Source organism: Pituophis catenifer, unplaced genomic scaffold (genome assembly GCF_029215685.1).
Source record: "Pituophis catenifer annectens isolate HBS135680 unplaced genomic scaffold, rPitCat1.0.hap2 SCAF_7, whole genome shotgun sequence".
In the NCBI taxonomy this organism is placed as follows: domain Eukaryota; kingdom Metazoa; phylum Chordata; class Lepidosauria; order Squamata; family Colubridae; genus Pituophis; species Pituophis catenifer.
In genome coordinates this window covers 35,059,993-35,084,473 of record NW_027256887.1, presented here as the reverse complement: position 1 = coordinate 35,084,473, position 24,481 = coordinate 35,059,993, and the positions used below count along the sequence as shown (strand labels likewise).

The following is a 24,481-nucleotide window of genomic DNA, read 5'->3' as shown; positions in this document are numbered from 1 at the left end:
GCAGGCAGAGCGGAAAACAGGAGAACAAGTACAGAGCTTAACTCCGAAGTTACTTTGTTTCAATTTGAATCTTATTGAGCTGGAGGCGGAAGATGGCGTCTTTGTTATGGTTTTGAAAGTGAAAGCCAGAAACGAAAGTGCTTGAGAATTTTGCGCTGGGAGAGTGGATTAGCTGCCTATTAACTGCTGGGAACTGAGAGTTTGTGGAGGAAAGAGAAAAAAAAAACTACTCTGCCTGGCAAATTAGAGACTATAAATTATAAACATCTTTAAAGACTTTGTGGCTTTTAAAGAAAAGGGGGGGGGGGAAATAAAAAAAATGGCTTCTAGATAAGTGAAACCAGGAGTTGTTAAAGGAGGGGGAGGTTATCCAGTTGTGTCAGTGGTGACACAGAAAGCACAACTTCCAGCTGATTCACAGAGCCAGACTCAGAGTCAAGATGCAGCACTTAATGATTTTAAAGAAGTTATGAAAGAAGCCATGAATAATCAAGCATTAGCAATGAGAGAAGCTATGAATAACCAAGCCACAGCAATGAATAATTTAACACTACTTGTGGAAGGGAAATTTAAGAAAATTGAGGAGGATATAAGTTCGATCAAGGAAGCGGTTGCAGAGGAACACGATAAAATAAGAGATGATATTGTTTATGCTGTATCAGGATTGTCAAATCTTGTTATCCAGCTTGATGGGAAAGTTGAAGAAATTAATGAAGCCAACTTAAATTTGGAAAGTAAAATGGGTGATGTCATGACCAGAACAGAGAAAGTGGATGATGAATTGGTAATGTTACAATACAGATCCATGGAGTTTGCTCTGAGATTGAGAGGCCTGAAGGAAAATAGCAAAGAAAATTTAAAAGACATTTGTGCTGATGCTATGGCAGAGATAATTAAAGAAAGACCAGAAGATGTGGCAATCCAAATTGACAAAATTTACAGGGTTAATTCCTGGTTGGTAAAACAAAGACAGCTGCCAAGAGATGTGGTGATTTATTTTACAACTAGGAGGATCAGAAATGAAATCCTACAAGCTTCTTACAAGAATAAAGTTCAGGTGGCTGGACAAGAGGTGGTGGTTTTGAAAGAGATTCCTCCAAAGATGTTGAGAAGTAGAAAAGACTTTGGCTTCCTGGTAAATGAGCTGAGAAATCAACAAGTGGCATACAGATGGGATGTTCCAATTGGTCTAATAGTGACTTATAATGGAGAAAGATACCGGTTAAACACAGTTTGGAAGGCAAAAGTTTTTTATGTAAATGTTTTAAAGGCTGGATACCCACCCTCACCGGGGGGGGGAAGGAAGAAAATGGAGATGTTACAACAAGAAAAAGATGGAAAACAGATACAAACCTATGCTGAAGTTGCAGCTGGAGGAATTATCATGGAAGAAGATTTGGATCTTGGGGGCTTACCCCCAACTTTGGGACCACCTAAGAAGGGAGAGCCGAAAGTACAACGACTGACCCGATCAACTTATAAATTGCAACAACAACAATCAAAAAGGCAACAATCTCAAGATTTATCTCAAGAAGTCCAAAAAACAGAAGCAGTGGGGGGGGGGGCTAGGCCGAAGAGTAAGGTGGAGGAGGAGCTTCAGCTGATGCTCACAAGGCTTCGAAAGGCTAAAGATGGCAACTAAACTCCTATCTTGGAATGTCAATGGCCTAAACTCACCACAAAAAAGAAAGAAAGTATTTCATTACTTGAAACAATTTAACAATGATGTTATTTGCTTACAAGAAACACATATCAGATTATCAGACCAAAAATATTTGATAAATTCAAGATTAGGTACAAATTTTGTGGCATCAGCGCCAGAGAAGAAAAATGGACTAGTCATATATGTAAGGAAAGGACTATCAGCTAATTTAATTGAGGCAGATGATCAAGGAAGATATATTGCAATTGAATTATTAACACAGACTGGAAAAATGCCCCTAATCAGCAACAAGACAAGTTTTATAAATTTTTACATACTAAAATAATACAATGGGACTATAAATCTTTTATATTAATGGGTGATTGGAATGGAGTAATTGACACATAGAAAGATAAAAAAAGCTTATCAAAGATTTCAACACGTGCAAAATTACCTAAATCTTTTTTTGATATGATGGAAGATATAGAACTGAGAGACATCTGGAGAGAACGTAACCTGGAGGAAAAAGATTTTACTTTTTTTCCTGATAGACATCAATCCTTCTCCAGGATTGATTTTATACTAACCACAAATGATTTTATTTCCAGGGTGAAGAAGACGAAGATATGTCCAAGAACTTTAACTGATCATAGTCCGGTTTGGGTGGAATTTGAACAGGAGAGGGGAGAAAGGAGGTCTTGGACGTTAAATGAAAACTTATTTAGATATGAAGAAAATGTAAAAGAGCTTAAAAAACAAATGAAAGAATTTTTTGTTATTAATATGAATAAGGGTACTCCTATGGAAATGGTCTGGGATGCTAGCAAGGCTTATATGAGGGGTATGTTAATACATATGAACAATAAATATAGACTAAAACAACAAAAGAAGCGTAAAGAGATAGAGGAAGAAATAAAAAAGAAAGAACAATTACTTATATCTAATCCAGGAGATAAGAAAGTAAAAGAAACAATAAATATACTACGAGGGCAATTTAATATGTTAATGGCTGATCAGTTGGCATCTAGCTAACAATATGCTAAACATAATACATTTTGTAATTCCAATAAACCAGGTAGGTGGTTGGCCTACATGCTGAGGAAAAAACAGAAATCATGAGTCATTAGTAAGATAGAATATAGAGGTAAGGAAGTTTACCAACGGAATATGATTAAAAAGGCTTTTTTGGAATTTTATACAAAGTTATATGCTAGTGACTCAATACAAGGTATAGATATAGATAGATATTTAAAGGAAGGGAATATTTTGGAATTAACGTTGGAACAGAGGGAAGGATTGAATCAACCAATAACTTCTGAGGAGATCATTGCAGCAATTAAGCAGTTAAAAACAGGGAAAGCTCCGGGAACAGATGGATTAACAGCTGTTTATTATAAGAATTTACAACTTGAAATGGTAGAGCTGCTTAGAGCTCTATTTTGTAAAATTCAATTAGGGGGAGGAGTTCCACCCTCTTGGAGAACAGCCTTTGTTTCACTGATTCCGAAGGAAGATCAAAACTGTATCAAACCTGAAAACTTTAGGCCTATTTCACTTTTGAACACGGATTATAAAATTTTTGCTAAAATATTAGCGAATAGATTAATGCCAGTTATGCAACAAGTTATTCACAATGACCAATCAGGTTTATAAAAGGGAGGCAGATGAAATATAATGTTAGACAAATTATAAACTTATTGGAATATTTGGAAAAAAATAACCAGGTCCCTGCAGCGTTCATATTCTTGGATGCAGAGAAAGCATTTGATCGATTGAACTGGCAATTCCTGTTTAAAATAATAGAAAAAATGCACTTTGGGGAGTATTTCATACATTCAATTAGAGCAATATATCAGGAACAAACAGCACAAATAATAATTAATGGAGGTTTAACAGATGTGTTTAAAATTGAGAAAGGTACGAGGCAGGGTTGTCCCTTGTCGCCATTGTTGTTTATTTTAACTTTAGAAGTTTTGTTGAATAAGTTACGTGATTCTGATAAAATAAAAGGAATTGTAATTAGACAGCAGGATTATAGACTAAGATGACCTGGTTTTTACTTTATCTCAATCTATAGAAGCGGCTCCCTGTATGTTGGACATAGTAGCTCAATATGGCAAAGTATCTGGATTTAAAGTAAATCTTCACAAGACAAAGATGATAACTAAAAATATCTCCATAACTCAAAGAGAAGATTTAGGGAGAATAACGGGGTTTGAAGTAGTTAAAAAGGTTAAGTATCTAGGAGTATACATTGCAGCCTCAAACACGAAATTGTTTAAAAATAATTATGAAATTCTTTGGCAAAAAGTACAGAAAGAAATGGAAAATTGGAAAAAGTTACAATTATCACTACTGGGAAGGATAGCAGCAATAAAAATGAATGTACTACCTAGGTTTTTATTTTTGTTCCAAATGATACCAGTGCTTAAAAAAGATGGAAATCTGATGGAATGGCAGAAAGGGGTTAATACTTTCACTTGGGCTGGGAAGAAACCAAGAGTGAAACTGAAAAGTATACAGGATATACGTGAGAGAGGAGGTCTTAAAATGCCTAACTTAAGATTGTATTATGAAGCAGCAGCTTTATCACAAATTAGTGATTGGTTTAACTTAACTGAAGAAAGAATGTTAAACATAGAAGGTTAGGATTTGTTATATGGATGGCATGCTTATTTGTTATATGAAAAAAAGTGGATAAGGGTCATATACTCAGAAATGCATTGTTGAGGGTTTGGAAAAAGCACCAATACAAGCTGAACTATAAGATACCTATATGGGCAAATCCCAGACATGCAATAGAAAATATAAGTATAGAGCAAAAAAATAGAGGTGACTTATAAACAGCTTCTTCTTTTGGACAGGGGTAAGTTGCAACTGAAATCCTTAGATGAATTAAAAGAAGAAGGGATAATTTATACTTGGTTTCAGTATGGTCAGCTTCAAGCTAGATGGAGGGAGGATCAAAAAATTGGTGTTATGCAAAATGAGGAAAATCTGGTGAAACAGATTAGAGATCAAAGTCAGATGCATATTAAAAGGTTGTATAATGCATTATTGGAAATAGATTCAGAAACGGAATTGGTTAAGGATTCTATGATAAAATGGGCACAAAACTTTCAGGAACCAGTGATGATGGAAACGTGGGAAAAGATTTGGGTCAGAAATGTTAAATTTACGCAAGCACAAAATTTGAGAGAGAATTTTTATAAAATGTTTTATAGATGGCACTTAGATCCTAAAAAATTATCATGTATGTATCCTAATTTGCAAGCTAAATGTTGGAGATGTGAATGTAATGATGCAACCTATTATCATATATGGTGGACCTGTAAGAAAATTAAGGCATTTTGGATAAAAATTTGGTGGGTGATGCAGAACATTCTGAAAAGAAGGTTGAAATTTACTCCTCAATTGTTTCTATTGGGTATAACTATGGACTGCACAGTATCAGAGACTAAATTGATTTTGAACTTAATATCAGCAGCTAGGCTGTTGGTAGCTCAATATTGGAAGAAGGACTCTTTGCCTACTATTGAAGAGTAGATATTGAAAGTAACAAACCTAACAGAAATGGCGAAAATCTCAGCGTACTTGAGGGACCACACGCAAGAAAGATACGTATCGGAATGGAGAAGATGGATTTATTATATTCAAAATAAGTATCAGACAAGAAAATATCAAATAGCTTATGAATGAATGTTAGTATTAGAAGTATTAGGTTATCTATAGTGGAGTTAAGGTTTCGGGGGGGGGGGTTACTACTTTGAGGATAAGTAGATTAATCTAGTTTATGATTGATTAAATGAAATACCTTGTATTTTGCTCTGGGAAGTCTGGGGGTGAGGGTGGGATGAGGGGGGGAAAGGGTGGGGAGAACATGGGGGGGAAGAAAATTTTTGTATTTTTTTTGTAAAACTTTTCAATAAAAAAAAAGAAATTTGCATTCGTTAAAGATCAGAGAGATAAGATTGGTTCTTTTGTATAGCACCCGATTGGTTTGCCAGATGTGCTAGAGCAGAAACAACTAGACAAAAGGCAAAAGCAGCAAGATGATGAGAGACAAAGGCTCGCTGAATATAATCAGAGAAGTATTCCAGAGATTTTGATACTGATAAATGAAGTAATTATTTCTTATGATGAAAATGAAGAACAGACGACTGATGATAAAAAGGAAGCGGAATGTGATGGAAGTTATGAAGAGTCCTTAGACCAGTGGTGAAATGTAAAATTTGTTACTACCGATTCTGTGGGCATGACTAGGTGGTGGGGTAACTTTACTGGGTGGGCGTGGCCAACTTTTTAAAAAAACTTTTAAAAGTATTTTTTCTACAACCTCTTTGAGGTTGTAAAAAAATGCTTTTAAAAGGCTCTGACAATCAGGCAACTCAGCTGGGATCGTCAGAGCCTTTTAAAAGCATTTTTTTAACAACCTCAGCCAAAGAGGTTGTACAAAATGCTTTTAAAAGGCTCTGACGATCCTAGCTGAATTGCCTGATAGTCAGATCCTTTGGTAGAAAAAATGCTTTTAAAAAGCTCTGACGATCCCAGCTGAGTTGCACGATCATCAGAGGTTTTTTTTTTTTACTTTTAAAAGCATTTTTTCGGCCGAAGAAAAAATGCTATTAAAAGTAAAAAAAAAAAAGCCTCTGATGATTGCGCGGCTCAGCTGGGCATGGGGGGGAGGGATTTTTGCTACCGGTTCTCCAAACCACCCGCCGCCATCGCTATTCGATCAGGCGATCCGGTCCGAAGCAGAAGCATTTCACCCCTGCCTTAGACCAAACACACGTGCCCTCTACTTCAAAAGAAAAGACAGAATACAATAGATTAGAAATAATAGATTAGAAATTAATTATTAAATAATAGATTAGAAATTAAAATAGCAAATAATGATACATTGTTGATGTACATGCCATTGCTGCCATTATCACAGCCGTCTTCATAGATGCTGGCTTGATCACCAAAGAAAACAAGAGACTTGTAGTTGACCACAGTAAAGTCAAGAGAGCCCAGAAAAAGATATCTTCCACCTGGTTCCCTGCACACAGAATAATGTTCTTCTTTGATGGTACTGGGGAATTGCTGGTCTGAATTGTTTGCTTTCAGCATAACTTTATATTCGATAAATCTCGTCCGCACCATATATCATCTCCTCTCTAGGTATCTCCAAAGCATCAGCAAGCATAGAAATCGTGACATTCGCAAGATTTTCTCCTTTCTCTTCCTCCACATTTTGAAATCTAAGATAGAATTCTGCTTTATCCATTTCAAGTTCCACTATTGCACTTCTTTCGCTTTCCACCTCTCTGTCTATTATCAAAATCTTTCATTTCTTCTTCCTTTTGGTCATCCTTCTTCTCAAGCTCTTGTAGTCTTCGTTCAAATTTTGACATTGCCTGTTGGATGCTAACACTTTTTCATCTGTCTTTATTAATTGTTGTTCCATCCGTTGGACATTCTCGTCTGTCTTAAGTAATTGTTTTTTTTTTTTAATTGCAAAAGTTTTACAATTACATTTTCACCCCTTTTTCCCCCCCCACCCCCCAAACTTCCCAACCTCCCTAACCCTCCCTAATCCTCCCCTCCCCCCAGACTTCCCTATAATATACTCATACTCATAAAGAACCCTAATATAACACTTATATATAAACTTGAACCCCTCCCTCCCCTATATAATTTTTCTCTTTATCTCATTACCTTAAAAAATTTCTAGTGCATTATTTTCAAATAAAAGCTATTTGATACTTTCTAGTTTGATATTTGTTTTGAACATATTCTATCCACCTTTTCCATTCCCACTCATAAGTCTCTTAAACAGTCTTTTAAATATGCTGAAATCTTCGCCATCTCTGCAAAACTGGCCATCTTCAAAGTCCATTCCTCAATAGTGGGCAAAGCTTCATTCTTCCAATATTTACCTATCAACAATCTTGCTGCTGTTATCATATACAATATCAATTTTGTTTCACCCAGTGTAAAACCCTTAACTATACCCAATAAAAACAGTTGTGGAGAAAATTGAATTTTTTTCTTCAAAACATTCTGCATGACCCACCAAATTTTTATCCAAAAAGCCTTAACTTTCCTACAGGTCCACCAAACATGATAATACGTAGCATCCAAACATTCACATCTCCAACATTTTGGCTGAACATTAGGGTACATACATGACAATTTTTTAGGATCTAAATGCCATCTATAAAACATTTTGTAGAAATTTTCCCTCCGGTTCTGCGACTGTGTAAATTTAACATTCTGAACCCAAATTTTTTCCCATGTTTCCAACATCACTGGTTCTTCAAAATTCTGTGCCCACTTAATCATACAGTCTTTAACTAATTCAGTTTCTGAATCTCTTTCTAGCAAAACATTATAAAGCCTTTTGATATGCATTGGACCTTTCTCTCTTATATGTCTAACCAATTCTTCCTCATGCAACATAATACCAGTTTTTTGGTCCTCTTTCCATCTCAGTTGTAATTGATTATATTGTAACCAAGTTAAATTAATCCCTTCATCCAACAGTGTCTGCAATGTCTTCAGCTGCCATCTGCCCGCATCTGTAAAAAGAACCTCTTTATATAAAAACCCCCCGAGTGACATTATATTTGTATTCCACAAAGTATGACCAAGATCCAGCCATAGCGGTATTTTATAATCCCATTTGCGTCGGTGCTTCTTCCAAACTCTCATCAAAGAATCTCTAAGTATATGACTTTTAAATACTTTATCTACTTTGTCGTCGTAGAATAAGTAAGCATGCCATCCAAATTCAAGATCAAAACTTTCTGCATTCAATATTCCAGTCTTTTTCCTTCCAAACCAATCACTTGTTAAAGTTAAAGCTGCTGCATCATAATATAGCTGTAGGTTTGGAAGTTTAAGACCTCCTCTTTCTGGAACATCTTGCATAATTTTCAATTTCACTCTCGGCTTCTTCTCGTTCCAGACAAACTTATTCACTCCAGATTGCCAAACTTTCAATTGTTTATCACTTTTAAGCACCGGAATCATTTGAAACAAAAAAAGAAATCTTGGCAAAATGTTCATCTTAACTGCTGCTATTCTTCCAAGTAGAGACAGCTGCAGTTTTTTCCAAGTCTCCATATCTTTCTGCACCTCTCGCCACAACACCTCATAGTTATTTTGAAACAATTTCATGTTTGATGTCTTAAGTAATTGTTGTTCCATCCTCTGAATTGTGCTCAAAATTGCTTGTAGCGATGCTTCTTTCTCTTTTTCTTGTTGTATCATAGCCTGGATCGGACGTTGTCCTCCAGATGGAGATGCAGAAGATGTGGTTGCAGTTCCCATTGTTACTGTTTTTTTACTCATTTTATTATAATCCACTGGTGTAAAGACCAAGAGAGAAAATAAAAAATTAAAAAACAAAAAACAAAAAGGGAAACAAAAAGGGAAAAAGGAAAAGGAGAGGCAAAAAAGCGAAAAATCAAATACGGAAGAAAAAAAAAAGCCAGCTCTTCAGGTTCTTCCAAACCCTAATCCAACTAAGATTCCATTAAAAAAGAAAAAAGAAAAGAAAAAAAAAGAGAAAAAAATTCATGCATAAACAAAATATCAAGGAGAGAGAAAAAAAAACGATGAATTATAAAAATAGAGGTCCAAAATCAAAAATCCACAATAGGGAACAATATGGAGGGAGAAAAAAATCATAAGAGATAGAAAAAAAAAAAAAAGAAAGAAAGAAAAAGAAAAAGAAGAGCTTCAGGCTCTTGAATGCCTAAATCCAATTCAATTCAATCCAATCCTTAAAAAGCCTCAAAATGAAAAAAGATCTTTCCTTATATTTATCCGGAAAGCGTACAGAGAATTCTCTCTCATACAAGCCTCAGAAAGAGAGAATAACAGTAGCTGCCTGAAAGAGTGATGATAATAGAGAGGAAAATTCCCCTTCACACTTTTCCAAGGCTCCTACTTCAAAGTCACCAAGAACACCTGAATCAACAATGCAAATAGATACTGTCTCAGATGTTCTCTTCGCTTATACTAAACAAGCTGGTGCTCAGAGCCACTTTGTTATTATTTTGGCTACAATATATCTTTCCTCTTTCTGCCTGGATACACATTGCAACTGAATTTCTTCTCTTCTTTTCTTTTCCCCAGTAGATGGCAGCACTTTCACTCTCTTAGCTTTCCTACATTAAAAATCCAAATCTTCTTTGTTGAAAGTTAATTTTTTTTTAAAAAAGGAAAAGTTATAAAAGAAAAAAAACAGAGGAAAGGAAAAAAAAAAGAGGTTTCACAATGGATCAATCACAATTCAGACAAGATTATTTCTTTTTTTAAAAAAGCACAGTCCCAAAAATCAATGCCTTCCCCTCTCTTCTCATTCAGTCCAGTCTCGGTCTTAAAAAACAATTAGTTTAAAAGCCATTCCAATCAGCAATCGGGTTTCAAATAGTCTATTCAAAATAAATTCGCCGGTTAACTTCCTTTAGTTAATCATACACTCACTCATCTCTTAAGGTGAACTTGTCAGTCAAAATAAAGCTCTCTCACCAGATCGGATAGCTGTCATTCCTCTTTCTTCCTCTGATGGCTGCTTCCCCGCTGCCGGAAAAAGGGCTTTCCTGGATCAATCAGGGACTTTGCGATGTGCCCTCCACTGCCACAGTCAAAACTAGACTGTGGGGTCCTAACTGGACCATCTGGCAGCGGGGCTATTGGTGGCGATTCTGGAGCCCCAAAATCGCCCGTCCGTCTCGCCGCGGCGTCAACTTCTAGGCATCATAATGCTTGAATAAGGCTAGGATGTAAATAGATTTCAGTGAATTATAAGAAAGAACTTAGTGTACTATTAAGATTTAAATTCTAAGAATATTTCATAAGCACATATTTTGCACTGATTTACCCTCCTTTAATAACTAAACAAATAATCAAAGTTGTATTGAGAGTTATCTGTATCAAATTGAACCTTGGGTAAATATAAAAATCCAGCCATATTTTGCCACTTTATTATGACAGGCTGTTTTTTTTTTCATCTAAGATACTTTAGGCTTTTAGTTCTCAATGGTACATAGCAAAATGAGTTCAGAATTACAGGAAATTTGAAAACACATTCATGACATAACAATTCACATTAGTTCAATGGTTCATTATAGAAATATAGAGAAAATATATGAAGATCTATTGAACTGCCTGGGTACCTGGATGAAGCTGTCTATCTGGATCCACGCCAGTCCGGCTTCAGGCCTGGGCACAGCACGGAAACAGCATTGGTCGCGTTGGTGGATGATCTCTGGAAGGCTCGGGACAGGGGTTGCTCCTCTATCCTGGTCCTATTAGATCTCTCAGCGGCTTTTGATACCATCGACCATGGTATCATGCTGCGCCGGTTGGAGGGGCTGGGAGTGGGGGGCACCATTCTACGGTGGTTCTCCTATCTCTCCGACCGGACGCAGTCAGTGTTGGCAGGGGGGCAGAGGTCGACCCCGAGGTGCCTTGTGTGTGGGGTGCCGCAGGGATCGGTCCTCTCACCCCTTCTGTTCAACATTTATGTGAAGCCGCTGGGTGAGATCATCCGTGGCTTCGGGGTGGAATTCCATCAGTATGCTGACGATACTCAGCTGTACATCTCCACCCCAGGCCATCCCAACGATGCCCTTGAAGTGATGTCCCGGTGCTTGGAGGCCGTGCAGATCTGGATGGGGAGTAACAGGCTTTGACTCAACCCTTCCAAGACCAAGTGGCTGTGGCTTCCGGCGTCCCAATATAGCCAGCTGGCGCCATCGCTGGCTATTGGGGGCGAGTTATTGGCCCCCACGGAGAGGGCTCGCAACTTGGGTGTCCTCCTGGATTCACGGCTGTCTTTAGAAGAGCATATGACGGCCGTGGCCAGGGGGGCTTTTCATCAGGTTCGCCTGATTCGCCAGTTGCGTCCCTTTCTGGATCGGGACTCCTTACACACAGTCACTCAGGCACTCGTCATTTCCCGCCTGGACTACTGCAATGCTCTCTACATGGGGCTCCCCTTGAGGTGCACCCGGAGGCTCCAGCTGGTGCAGAATGCGGCTGTGTGGGGGATTATGGGAGCGAGAGGGCGCTCCCATGTGACACCTCTCCTGCGCGAGCTGCATTGGCTCCCGGTGGACTTCCGGGTGCGCTTCAAGGTACTGGTTACCACCTTTAAAGCGCTCCATGGCATCGGACCTGGGTATTTGCGGGACCGCCTTCTGCCGCCAATAGCCTCCCACTAGCCAGTACGCTCCCACAGAGAGGGACTCCTCAGGGTGCCGTCAGTTAGGCAGTGTCGGCTGGCGACCCCCAGGGGGAGGGCCTTCTCTGTGGCAGCACCTGCCCTCTGGAACGATTTGCCCCCGGAGATACGGAGGATATCAGATCTCCGGGCTTTTTGCCGTGCCCTAAAAACTTTTTTCTTCCATCAAGCAGGGCTGGCGTGAAACCTCCCCCCCCCCTGTTTTTGAGATATTAGATTTTTTAATTGTTTAATGGGTTTTAGTCGTAAGGTTCTTAATGTTTGGCCAAAGGATATAATTCTTTTAAATTTTTAAATTTTGTATTGGATGTTTTTTACTTGGCTGTGCACCACCCTGAGTCCACTAGGAGAAGGGCGGTATACAAATTTAAATAAAATAAAGAAATAAAGAAATAAAAACATGATCATCCCAAACATTTTATTCTGCCATGAAGTTCCATAGATGTATGTTGTTGCATATTAGTACTCAATGTTCTCCAGTATGACCTTGCTGACTGGAAGTGAGAAAAATTACAATTCAGAACTATTGTAGAATATCAGATTAATGAATTATCTATAGCAATATATAATGAAAATACTGAAAAGCTTAAATTTATTTCCGTTAAGTAATCTTGCGTAGAGTGAACATTCTATTGTTATGTGCAGTTTACAGCATATATGTGTAAATATGTGTAAAACTTGATTGTCAAATCTTTTAAAGTATAAGACATGAAAACAAAGGCACATAAATTTTTCAGACTATAAGACTCTCTGGACTATAAGATACACTTAGCTTTTGGGGAGGAAAACAAGAAAAAAAAAATCGGCCTCTGCCTGTGAGAAATTTGCCTCCTTGCAGCAAACAGCCTGGTCAGCTTCAACACAGCCTGATTTAGCATGAGCAGCTGATTGGCGGTTGGATCTGCCTCCTGGAATACCGCCTATTAGTTGTTCCAGGCTGCGGGGATCGCCACCGCCCATCGCCAGCGTCGCTGCCCATCGCTGCTGCCGCCTATCATCACCTCCATGCGCCCCATTTTTGGCCTCCATGCATCCCATTTTCTGCCTCCGCACGCCCCATTTTTGGCCTCCATGCATCCCATTTTCAGCCCGTTTCAGGTAGCAGGGATAGGTGGTGGTGATCCCTGCTGCCTGGAATGAACCGACAATGGGGCATGTGGAGGCCAAAAATGGGATGCGGAGGCCGAAAATGGGGCACACAGAGGCGGTGATAGGCGGCAGCAACGATGGTGATAACCTATAGTATTCATCTGGCTAGCGTCCTTGTAGCAAGAAGCAAACAGCCTGGTCAACTTCAGCACGTTATCGCAGCCTGATTCAGTCGGAGCAACTGATTGGCGGTTGGATCAGCCAATCAACTGTTCCAGGCTGCGGGGATCGCCATTGTCCATTGCTGCCTTCCCTCGTTGCGTTTTTGGTCTCAGTTCGTCACATTTTTGGCCTCTGCACGTTGCGTTTTCGGCCTCTGTACACCCCATTTTTGGCCTCCGAACGTCATGTTTTTGGCTGGTCCCAGGTGGTGGAATGGCGGCAGCGATCCCTGCTGCCTGGAACCGTCTGAAAATGTGATGCACTGAGGCAAAAAACAGGGCGTGCAGAGGCTAAGAACTGAGGCCGGAAACGCGATGTGCGAAGGTGGCAATTGGCGGTGATGGGCTATGGCGATCGCCACAGCCTGGAACGGGTTTAAAATGGAGCATGTGGAGGTCAAAAACAGTGAAAGGGTGGGGGCCAGGGGTTGGGCATGGCTTCGGCAACATTCGCTATATATGACGCACAGACATTTCCACCCACTTTTAGTGGGGGGGGGTGCATCTTATACTCCGAAAAATACGGTATCTGATTCTTTTGAGGTTTCTTGAACTGAATTATAAAGAATAAACCTGAATACAAATATAGCTCTCCTAACTCACTGCAGTAACATGTACTAATTCAACTTCGAAGATCCCTATAAGTTAAAAAAATATTCCGCAAAGAATAATTCAAGATAAGCCCATAAAGTATTATGGTAAAAAACATAATCAACCCCCATCCACTGTGATATCACTATGCAAATCCTAGCCTTTTTGAACTTGTAGCCCAATGTCAGATGCAAGTATGTAAGACAGAAGTTCCCAACCCCCGGACTGCAGGCTACTACCAGGCTGGAGCCTGCATGAAGCAGCACTTGTGCAAGTGGTGAGTCCTTTGGCTCACATGCAAAGCTCCACTCACATGAGTGGAGGGTACTTGAGCAGAGGGTGTTTGTGCTTGTGTGCGAAGCTCCATTCAAATGCCCTCCACTCGTGCAAGTAGAGGGTTGAGTGCAAGCAGAAACACCCTCCAGTGAAGCACCCTCTGGTTGCGTGCGAAGATACATTTGCACAAGTGGAGGATACGTGCCCATGTCGCTTGCACCAATAGAGCTGTGGCCGCATGTGTGCACCTGCTGGTCACAAGCCTTCTCCCATGCTGGGCCAGAGTACCAAAGTGGAAAGTTTGGGGACCACTGATGTAAGATACATGTGGTTTCACAAGCCATGTTTTATCATTATTTCCAACCCTCAACTTTTAGATGCCTAAGATGCTCACTATCTTCATTTTGTCCTCAATGGGAGATAATGCAAACTTCAAATAACAGTATATTAGAGCACACCATTTGTGTAGGAACAAACTTCAGGCATCAAATATTCTCCTACATTGGTCTGTTCAATACGAAAGTCTGAAGAGCAGAACTTGCAATGATCACCTTTCCTTAGTTCTTCTGTTACTAAGGTCCCTTATACTTTCTTTGAGTTGTTTTATGAACACTTCGTATATTCTTCCACAGTAAGTATGTTGTGTCTTTTGTAATTCGTGTTCAAGAGGCAGAAGCAATGCATGTGGAAGGTCATCTTCAAACGAATACTAGAAAAGTATTAGAAACATAGTATTAGTTAGAAACATTGTATTGAAAAGTTAGATTTACCAATTACCAATACCAATTTACCAAGTTTAGATTTTCTGATGTAGTTCTAAAACTGCTGTTATGCAATATACTGCATTTTATAAATATGGGTCATTCCATGTCAAGTGGTCTGATTTCAGAAAATCCCATCATGGATTTTGATGAAATTTGGTGTGAACACATGTCCCCAATGAACACTGGTAAAGTGTTATGTTTCCCGATGCAATACTTGAGGAGATATAGTCATTTGTTTGACCCCATCCCACAGCCTTCTACACTATGACTCTAAGGTTTTGGCAACTTTGAGACATAATATCTCCGGCAATATTTTGTTGAGAGAAACAAAACTTGGCCATCTTGTACAACTTGTGCTCTATTAAACAAAATAATAAAAACATTCTCATGAGCGATCTCCATCTAGATAATTTGGAGCAAAGTTGGTCAAAAATGACTGCGGTGCAAAAAAAAGGATAAAGTTTGGCTTCTTATATCTCTGGAAGGAAAGGTATGAGAATCGTGAAAGTTTGTGCGTAATAACTTAGCAACACAAGGTTGTCAAATATAAAATTTCATTATCTTACTGCTTTCCAATAGTTCATAAATTGAGTTAAAGATGACAGTTTTTGTAAAAATGCCAAAAATAAGATATTTTCAGCCCGCTTTTACAAAAAAAAGACCTTCTGGAAACTCTGTTAAATCATTCTTATTAGAAAGAGCATTTTCAATCCCTCTAAAAAAGTAGGGCTGATGTTTCATTGCTGATGTATAAAGCCCTAAAAATAGGGACAAAGTTGAGGACGTTGCTATGGCAGCATCACATGCATTCTATTATTGTTTCGTCTTGTTTTATATAGACATCATTACTACTATTATATTGCGTTAGTCCATGGTGACATTATCACAACCAGTTCACGCACTTGACCCAGCAACCACATCACCATAGGGGGCACGCCTGATAGCCATGTAATACCAGCCACGGGTGGGTTTCTTGGTTCAGGATGCCAAGCCTGTAGTTTGGTTTCTTCCTCAAGGTTCCAAAGCCTTGTATGGGTATCTGTTCGGTTCCCAAGCCAGCAACTGGGCAGCTTATCCTAGGTTCCCAAGTCTAAAGTGGGTATCTTATATAGTTCCCAAGCCGAAGTCCGTACTGTTCATATGAACTGCCAAATTCCAATGATCGCTTGTTTATTATTGAATTTACGTGCCACATTCTTTAGAGTTGGTTCTGGGAATTGATACTGTCAACCTGATGATGTAACTGAAGGCATTGGAAGCATGCAAATAAGATGGATCAAAATCCATAATGGTTGAGCTGGGAGCCCCAGACTACTTGACATGGAATGATCCATATGTATTTCTAAATAAAATAAAATGTAGGTCCAGTAAAAAACCTGCCCCTACCCCAATGATGCCCTTAATGTGATGTCCCGGTACCTGGAGGCCGTGCGGATCTGGATGGGGAGAAACAAGCTCAGACTCAACCATTCCAAGACCGAGTGGCTGTGGTTTTCAGCATCCCAATATAGTCAGCTAGCTCCATCACTGACTATTGGGGGCGAGATCTTGGCCCCCTCAGAGAGGGTTCGCAACTTGGGTGTTCTCCTGGATGCACGGCTGTCTTTAGAAGATCATATGACGGCTGTAGCCAGGGGAGTTTTTTATCAGGTTCGCCTGATTCGCCAGTTGCGTCCCTTTCTGGACCGGGACGCCTTGCGCACGGTCACTCACGCCCTTGTCACGTCCCATCTGGACTACTGTAATGCTCTCTACATGGGGCTCCCCTTGAAGAGCACCCGGAGGCTCCAACTGGTCCAGAATGCGGCCGCGTGGGTGATTATGGGGACGACACAGCACACCCATGTAACACCTCTCCTGAGTGAGCTGCACTGGCTCCCGCTGGTCTTCCGGGTGCGATTCAAGGTGTTGGTCACCGCTTTTAAAGCGCTCCATGGCTTAGGACCTGGGTATGTACGAGATTGCCTTCTGCCACCAATAGCCTCCCACCGGCCAATACGCTCCCACAGAGAGGGACTCCTCAGGGTGCTGTTGGCCAAACAATGTCGACTGGCGACACCCAGGGGGAGAGCCTTCTCTGTGGGGGCACCTGTCCTCTGGAATGAACTGCTCCCGGAGATCTGTATGATCCCTGACTTACGTACCTTTCGCCGTGCCCTTAAGACTCTTTTGTTCCAACAAGCCGGGTTGGCTTAGAAAATGAATTTTAATTGGGTGTCTGTAGTTTTTAATACAAGGGCCAATTTTTTTTATATATTTTAAATTGTTTTTAAATTTTATGGGTATATGCTTGTTTTAATATGGCTGTACACCGCCCTGAGTCCTTCAGGAGAAGGGCGGTATAAAAATTTAATAAATAAATAAATAAAAATAAAACAATGTTCTTAATCCTCAACAGGCAAGGAAGCAATATCATCTAATTATTCATAATGTCCAGTTATCGTCACTTTAAATAAAATAAAATAAATGTAAAAATCACAAATATTCACACAAAGATACATAAAAATCATATTAGCACTTAAAATAATGCATTAATTTTTGTGGAGCACATTGTTCTGATAAAGTGGCTTTAGTGCGAAATATATATAACTTCCCCCAGAATTTTCAAGTGATATATTAATAAACAATATATTGAGTAGAAACAGCATAAAAATAGCAATCTATAGAATCATTAAAGAAGGAGTACTTTAATTAAACTGAGCTATAAACACGTATGCACAGTATTTAATGCAAACCTGAAGTAAAGGGCTATTGCTTTTCAGTTACAGGTTTGTTTAATATGTTATAAATGTTGTAATATATGCAAACACAACATTACAAATAAAATAATTTTATTATTTTGCTGGAATTAATCTACATCTTTCCTGTGCTTTATGCATAAACAAAACTGATCTTAAATAAAGCCAACAGTTTTCTTTTCTTAATATTTTTTGGTAATACTCAAAGGAATTAAGAAATTGCATTTTCTTTTGGTGTAATAAACTCTAAGGCCCCCAATAGTACTTTTTTTTTCATTTTTAAAGCTATATGACAACATGCCACAAAGCACCATTAAAATATACTATTGATTTTTGAAGATTATATACAAGGTAGCATGAATATTAAAATAAGCAACACTGCTGCATTAAAAGCTTTAATTAAAAGCTTTAAAAGCTTTAATTAAAAGCATTAAAGTGAGTATACTGAAAAACTGATAAATAGTTTATTAGAAATAGTTTATTAGAACTGGCAAACAAGCATGTATAATATTTAAAAAGTACAAAATTAAAATAAGAAAATTATACAACTATGACATTGAAATAAAACTTTTCAATAACAAAGCATCACATATAATTTTAGCAATAAAAAGGAAACAAGGAATTGTCAGATTCCTGTGTAGAAATTGTTATTTTGGTTCACCAGTGCAGATTTACTAATTACAAGCATTTATAGAAGCAATATATTGCATGGAATTTCTTAAGCATACTATTGTGCTCCTGAGTCAAAATAACCATCATCATCATCATCATCAAGACCATCATCATCAAGACCATCATCAAGACCATCATCTGGTCTTGATGAATTGAAAATTAGAAAGCTTAATACTAGAAGTTTTCAGTGTCTCACTGAAATCAATACTGCAATTACGTAACTTCTGCCCTTCTGTATAGGTCAAAGCCTTACTTCGTTTCAAAGTCTATTTTATTCTTGAATATTTCAGAACAGATTCTGGAATGTCCACTTTCAATGTATTTATTTATTTTTAAAAACAAGTACAATTTATTGTTTAACTGGTGGTAATAGATTTATTGGAAGGGTTGAGATAAGAGTTCTAAAAATTATTTTTAATTTTAAAAGTTCAAATTAAAATGTTTACTTACATTTTTAATTGCATAATAAACAGCACGAAACGTTGGCTGCTTATCATCATGGTAAACTCCTCTATTTCCATGAAGAATGAATATTCCTTCCTTTTCTGCCTCCTGGCAATTACTCCCATAAATACAATGGTCGGGCCGATAGTTCCATTGGCAAGGAAAAACAAAAAGGCTTTCTATAGAGAAAAATAAAAAATCATCCATTATAATTTTTCTAGGTAAACTGTTCATTGAAGGACTTAGGCTATCAAGTCCAAGCCCTTATTCAATGGAAAAATCAAAATTAAAGCATGTCTAAAGTTTGCTACCCAGACTTTGCCTGAATACTGTACATGCAACAAAGTGAAACTTATACTCTCATGATAACTGGTTCAATCAGTGGTAGGATTCTACCGGTTTGGACCGGTTCAGGCGAACTTTCAGCCGTGAGCCAACCGGTTCTCTCTTTCTTTGAAATGGGCCCGCCCACCTGCCCCTGAGTTATACTCACCTATATTTCTGCTTCTGAAGCCCAACTGATCGGGGTGGCAGAGTGGATTGCTGCTCCTCAGCTGTTTTCCTTGCTCTCAGCAACATGGAAGTTCAATTTTCTGCAAACTGCGCATGCAGTTTGGCGCACGCATGTTCAGCGAACCGGTTGTTAAATCGGTAGGATCCCACCACTGGGTTCAACTGTTGAAATGCGTTACCATTAAAAAATTTTTTCCTGACTTCCGGTTGATGTTGTGGCGATACAGAGGAGCTGGTCTCCGCATTCCCTGTGCTGAATTCTTCATGTTTCTGGGCTCCAGAGGGAGCCTAAACTGCCCTGTAGGGGCAGTGAAGCAAATAAGGGCACCCTGTGAGGTCAGGGAGAATGGCAGCTCTCCTGTCCTTCTCAGCTACGGCAAGAAGAGCAGCCTAAAGATGGCTGCTACAAAGCTGCGATAACCAAAGAATAACAGCCGAGACTGGTGCTGGAGAGGTGAGCCATGATGGAACTGGTGTGGGGGGAGGATTTTTCTTTTGCTTTAAATTGAACCCCAATAAATAATTCAGAACCATTTGCCCAGAACTGTGTTAAAGCGGTGCCTAAGCATTTTGGGGTGCCCTGAAGAAATACCTAACTGGAAATGAAAGGCGCCGGCTGCGCAAGCGCACATCGTTTATTTTTTCAGTGGCAGGTTGTGCAGCCGGCACGTGGACCAGAGCGGCTCATTCAAGGAGAGTGAGCGACTCCGGTACCTTTCGGGCGCTTGCCTTCCCTGACAGCCAGCCACAGGAGAAAGGTGAGCAGTAAGAATCCGGGAATGGTGCATTCCCTGACTCCAGGGAATGGGGCAGGTGGGCAGAGCCGTGTGGCGAAGGGCGAGCAGGCAGCAGCTATGCGGCAAGGCCGGAGTTGAGGAATGGTGCATTCTCCGACTCCTACTGCTCACCTTTCTCCCGCGGCTGGCTGTCAGGGAAGGCAAGTGCCTGAAAGGTACCCAAGTCGCTCATTCTCCTTTTTTTTTTTATTGAAAAAGTTTTTCAAATACAAATTTTTCCCCCTTTCCCCCCCCTCCTCCCTAACCCCCCCTCCCCCTCCCCTCCCCCCGTGGCTTCTTCAGGGTACAACCCAAATTCATAACAGATTATATAATACTTTACCATCCCCTTGCTCCATCCCCCATATACTGACCCTTTCTTTCTAATAATGTTATTATATCCCGCTTATACTATACATTTCGGAATAACATTCTACTATAACATTATATATTAACTCCTAATTTAGCATAGTAATATTATTATATCCCCCAATTTAACAATTTCTACTCATGATCTACCCATTTCCTCCACCCCCATAGATATATCTCTTAACTCAAATCTTTTACATATATTCATATCTAAACATAATATCCCTTTTCTTCAACTAAACAATCAATAAGCTAACCTATCTCCACCCACATTCCTACAGAACTACCATACATAATAATTCTTGATCTCTTTATTCTTCTGCCCACACCACTAAGAAGTATTCCCTTATATAAATAAAATCCTCAAATGACTTTAAGCTTGTAATCCATATAATATCTTCTGTAATGTCTTTCAGCTGGATTGTTAACTCCATCACCCATATTAGGGTAACATCGCATCCTAATTCCAACAGTATGTTCGGTATCTTCAATTACCATCTGCCCCCATCAACAATAGATGACTTGATATATAAAAAACAACCACCCGAGTGACATTATATTTGTATTCCATATAGTGTCTATAATAGTGTCTTTCATCTAAATTATTAATTCCAACACCGTAATAGGGTAACAACCAGATCTTCTGCATGCCCCAATCCCATAACTCTCTTGCCTTGTAGCTCAACATAAACGTAATACATTTATCAAAGAAACCAAAATAGATAATTCCAATCCATTCAGTTTAAGGCCCTTTTCACATCCCAAAAGTACAGCACTGCAGAGGTCTGTCACTGTCCTCAGGATAATATAAATCAATACTTTGCCTCAGCTATCTTGTCTTCAATCATCTCTTAGATAACTGGCATTGCACTGTTGTTTAGTTTAAAAATTTTTGTTTTTGTAAGACCTGCTTCTTCTTTTCTTGACTTTTTGTGGGTTAGATCTCCATCCTAATTTCCTTTCTATAAATTGTGTATCAACTATTTGGTTTTCATGCTGATCTATAACTTGATCTTGTTGGTTTTGCTTTTGTGGCTTAAGTCTCCATTCTGGTTTCTTTTCTTTAAGTTGTATGTCAACTGATTAATTTCTATGCTGGTCTGTAACTTGATGAATCATCACATTAGAATCCAAAGCCGCCTCTCTTGTATTTATAAATAGTCCAGCTGTAACCTCTGAAGGAGAATCCAGAAGCTGCTCACCTACAAAGTCCTCTGTAACTTGTTGTTTTTCCATTACTTCCATCTCTTTCTGCTTATCCTGAATTTCTATCTCTTGTTGATTTTGCTTTTCTTTATTCCACTCATGTATTATACATGAAGATGTTGAACCCATTTTGAGAACCTTATAGTAAAATTCTTCCGCTTTTTCAACAGAATTTAGTTGATATCTTTCTCCTTGATATCTCAATATTATGCCAACTGGGACATCCCACCTGAATGAGATGTTTTGTTTGTTTAGCTCAGTCACCAAAAATCCAAATTTCTTTCTATCTTTTAATATCTTGGGCGGCAACTCTTTATATATCCAGATCTTTCTTCCATACAATTGTAGAGTAGAATTAAAAGATTTTTGCACAATATCATTTCTTATTTCTTTATCTGTAAAATAAATCACCACATCTCTGGGCAATTGCTTTGCAATCCAAGAATTTACTCTATAGGCCTTGTCGATCTTGCAAGATACCTCCTCTGGATGAATCTTTAAAATCCCAGCCAGAACTTCAGCAGATATTTTTCTTAGATCATCTCTATTGTTTTCCTGTAACCCTCTCATTCTGACCGCAAATTCTGTGAGCCTGTATTGCATCATTGTAACTTCTCTTTCAATCCCTTGTTTTATATTTTCTGTATTGTAAGTCTCGTGATCAGCTTCCTTTTTAGACTTTACTTCAGAACTATTGTCTTGAATATTTATCAGATCATTTTCCATTCTTTGTATTTTATTGTTCAAGTTATAAATCTTATCATCAACTTCCTCCATTTTAAACTCTAATAACTTGATATTTGTATCCATCTTTATAACTATTTCTGAAAAAGCATTAGTCACTGTTACAATCTTTCTTTGTAAGTTATCATACTTTAATTGTATGAATTCTTTAATTTCCTGCTTAAATTTTTCAAAATTCTGGTTCACAATTTCGTCATGTAATAATAATAATAATAATAATAATAATAATAATAATAATAATAATAATAATAATAATAATAATAATAATAATAATAATAATTTTATTTCTATACCGCCCTTCTCCCGAAGGACTCAGGGCGGTGTACAGCCAATTTAAAAACACAAGACACAACAATAATTAAAAATTAAAATAATTAAATAGATTTGGCCGATTTAAAACCCCAAAAATTAAAATACCCCAATTTAATATTATTATATTGACAGCCCTGCCTGGCGGAACAACAGGGTCTTCAGTGCGCAGTGGAACACCCGGAGGTCGGAGATCTTACGTATTTCCGGGGGCAGTTCATTCCACAGGGTTGGGGCTCCCACAGAGAAGGCCCTCCCCCTGGGTGTCGCCAGCCGAATGTCTTGCCATTTCCTTCAAAACAAATTCTTTTAAATTAAAACCATCCTTCTGAGTCTGTAAACTAGAAACTTGCTCACACAATTGTAAATGGGGGAAACCCCCCCCCCGCTGCTTGCTTGTCTGGCTTTGTTAATTTTAACGCCATCCTGCCACACAGACAAACTCTTTTTGAAGAAAGAGGACTTCTCTCCAACAAGATCAATATCAGATCTCCAAAAAAAAAAGAAACTTAGAATAGAAATTTTTTCTTTTCTCTATTCTAGCCAGCACTGTTTGCTCCGCTACTTTGTATCTTGTTACGGAAGGACTTTCACTTTCGGCTGCTTCTCAAGCCTCAGCAGTCGCCATTTTAAGCTTTTTTTTCCTTCGCTTAGAAACGCTTATAAAATCATTAAAAATACTTGCAATTTAGGGTCCCAAGTCCAGATCTCATCCTCTTTAATTAAGCAATCTGTTGTTTTCATTGAAAGGCTTGATCTCGTCGCCTGGCTCTGCAAGAAGCAGAGGTCTTCCGAAGCCCGGAGCAGCGGCGAGGGAAATAGGGAGCCTCATCCTGCTTCGTCCCCAAGAGTAAAGGAAAAACTCTGGGGACTTCGCAGAGGGCTCTACCTGCCCTCACCTGCTCTATCTCACATTTCCTTATGGAAATGGAGTTTTTCGAGCCGCCTTTCAGATGTAAAGGCGGCTCTTTACGAGTGACGGGGCTGGCGGTCTCAAAGGACCGTCTGGTGGCGACGGAAGTCAAACCGGAAGCCGCTCATTCTCCTTCTTGAATGAGCCGCTCTGGTCCATGCCGGCTGCGCAAGCGCACATCCAACCTGCCGCTGAATTAAATGAATTGTGCGCTTGCGCAGCCAGCGCGTGGACCAGAGCGGCTCATTCAAGGAGAGTGAGCGACTCCGGTACCTTTTGGGCGCTTGCCTTCCCTGACAGCCAGCTGCAGGAGAAAGGTGAGCAGTAGGAGTCCGGGGAATGGGGTGGGTGGGTGGAGCCGTAGGAGAAATTTAAAAAGTTTTCCTACCGGGTTCTGTGGGCGTGGCTTGGTGGAAGGGGGTCTTGTGACTGAGTGGGCGTGGCTGTGAGTGACATCGAATTGGCCATGCCCACTCAGTCACAGGACACCCCCCCACCAAGCCATGCCCACAGAACCGGTAGGGAAAAAATTTAGATTTCACCCCTGGGTGGGAGGAACCCTTAGATTGGACATCCAAGAAATAGATATAGATGGAGACTTAAGAGAGGAATGTGGGAGGCAAGTCAAAAAAAAAAAAAAGCATAGCAATTGAAGTAATGAAGCGGGCAAGAGACGATGGATAGATGATTTTCTTTTTTATTGTTATTCTAATTTGCTTTTCCTTTTTCCTCTCTTTCTTTTAAAGCATAGCAATTAAAGTATGAAGCGGGCAAGAGATGATGGATGGATGATTCCTCTTTTTTGTTGCTGCTCTGAGTTGCTTTTCCCTCTCTCTCCCTCTCTTCTTTTCCCCCCTTCTTTTTTTAGGCAGATGACATGATTAGAAGTTAGACAGGAAAGGGTCTATAAAGGGTGACATGATTAAAAGCTAGAATAAATGATAGAAATAAAGGGAATATTAATGTATACATTT

The 24,481-nt window shown here is 39.2% G+C and overlaps 1 protein-coding gene across 2 annotated transcripts in view; it reads right to left on the bottom strand.

Annotated features, from left to right (window-relative positions):
- Positions 1–12,283: 12,283 nt before the first annotated feature.
- Positions 12,284–24,481, bottom strand: part of GXYLT1 (glucoside xylosyltransferase 1) — a 105,058-nt gene continuing 92,860 nt past the window's right edge. For both annotated transcript variants that reach the window (XM_070947954.1, XM_070947955.1), the window contains 3 exons: positions 18,684–18,856; positions 14,611–14,768; positions 12,284–12,376 (listed from right to left, as the gene is read on the bottom strand). In XM_070947954.1, the coding sequence (XP_070804055.1) occupies positions 12,349–12,376; positions 14,611–14,768; positions 18,684–18,856 (359 nt within the window). In that variant the 3' untranslated portion in view covers positions 12,284–12,348. The remainder of the gene's footprint in view (positions 12,377–14,610; positions 14,769–18,683; positions 18,857–24,481) is intronic.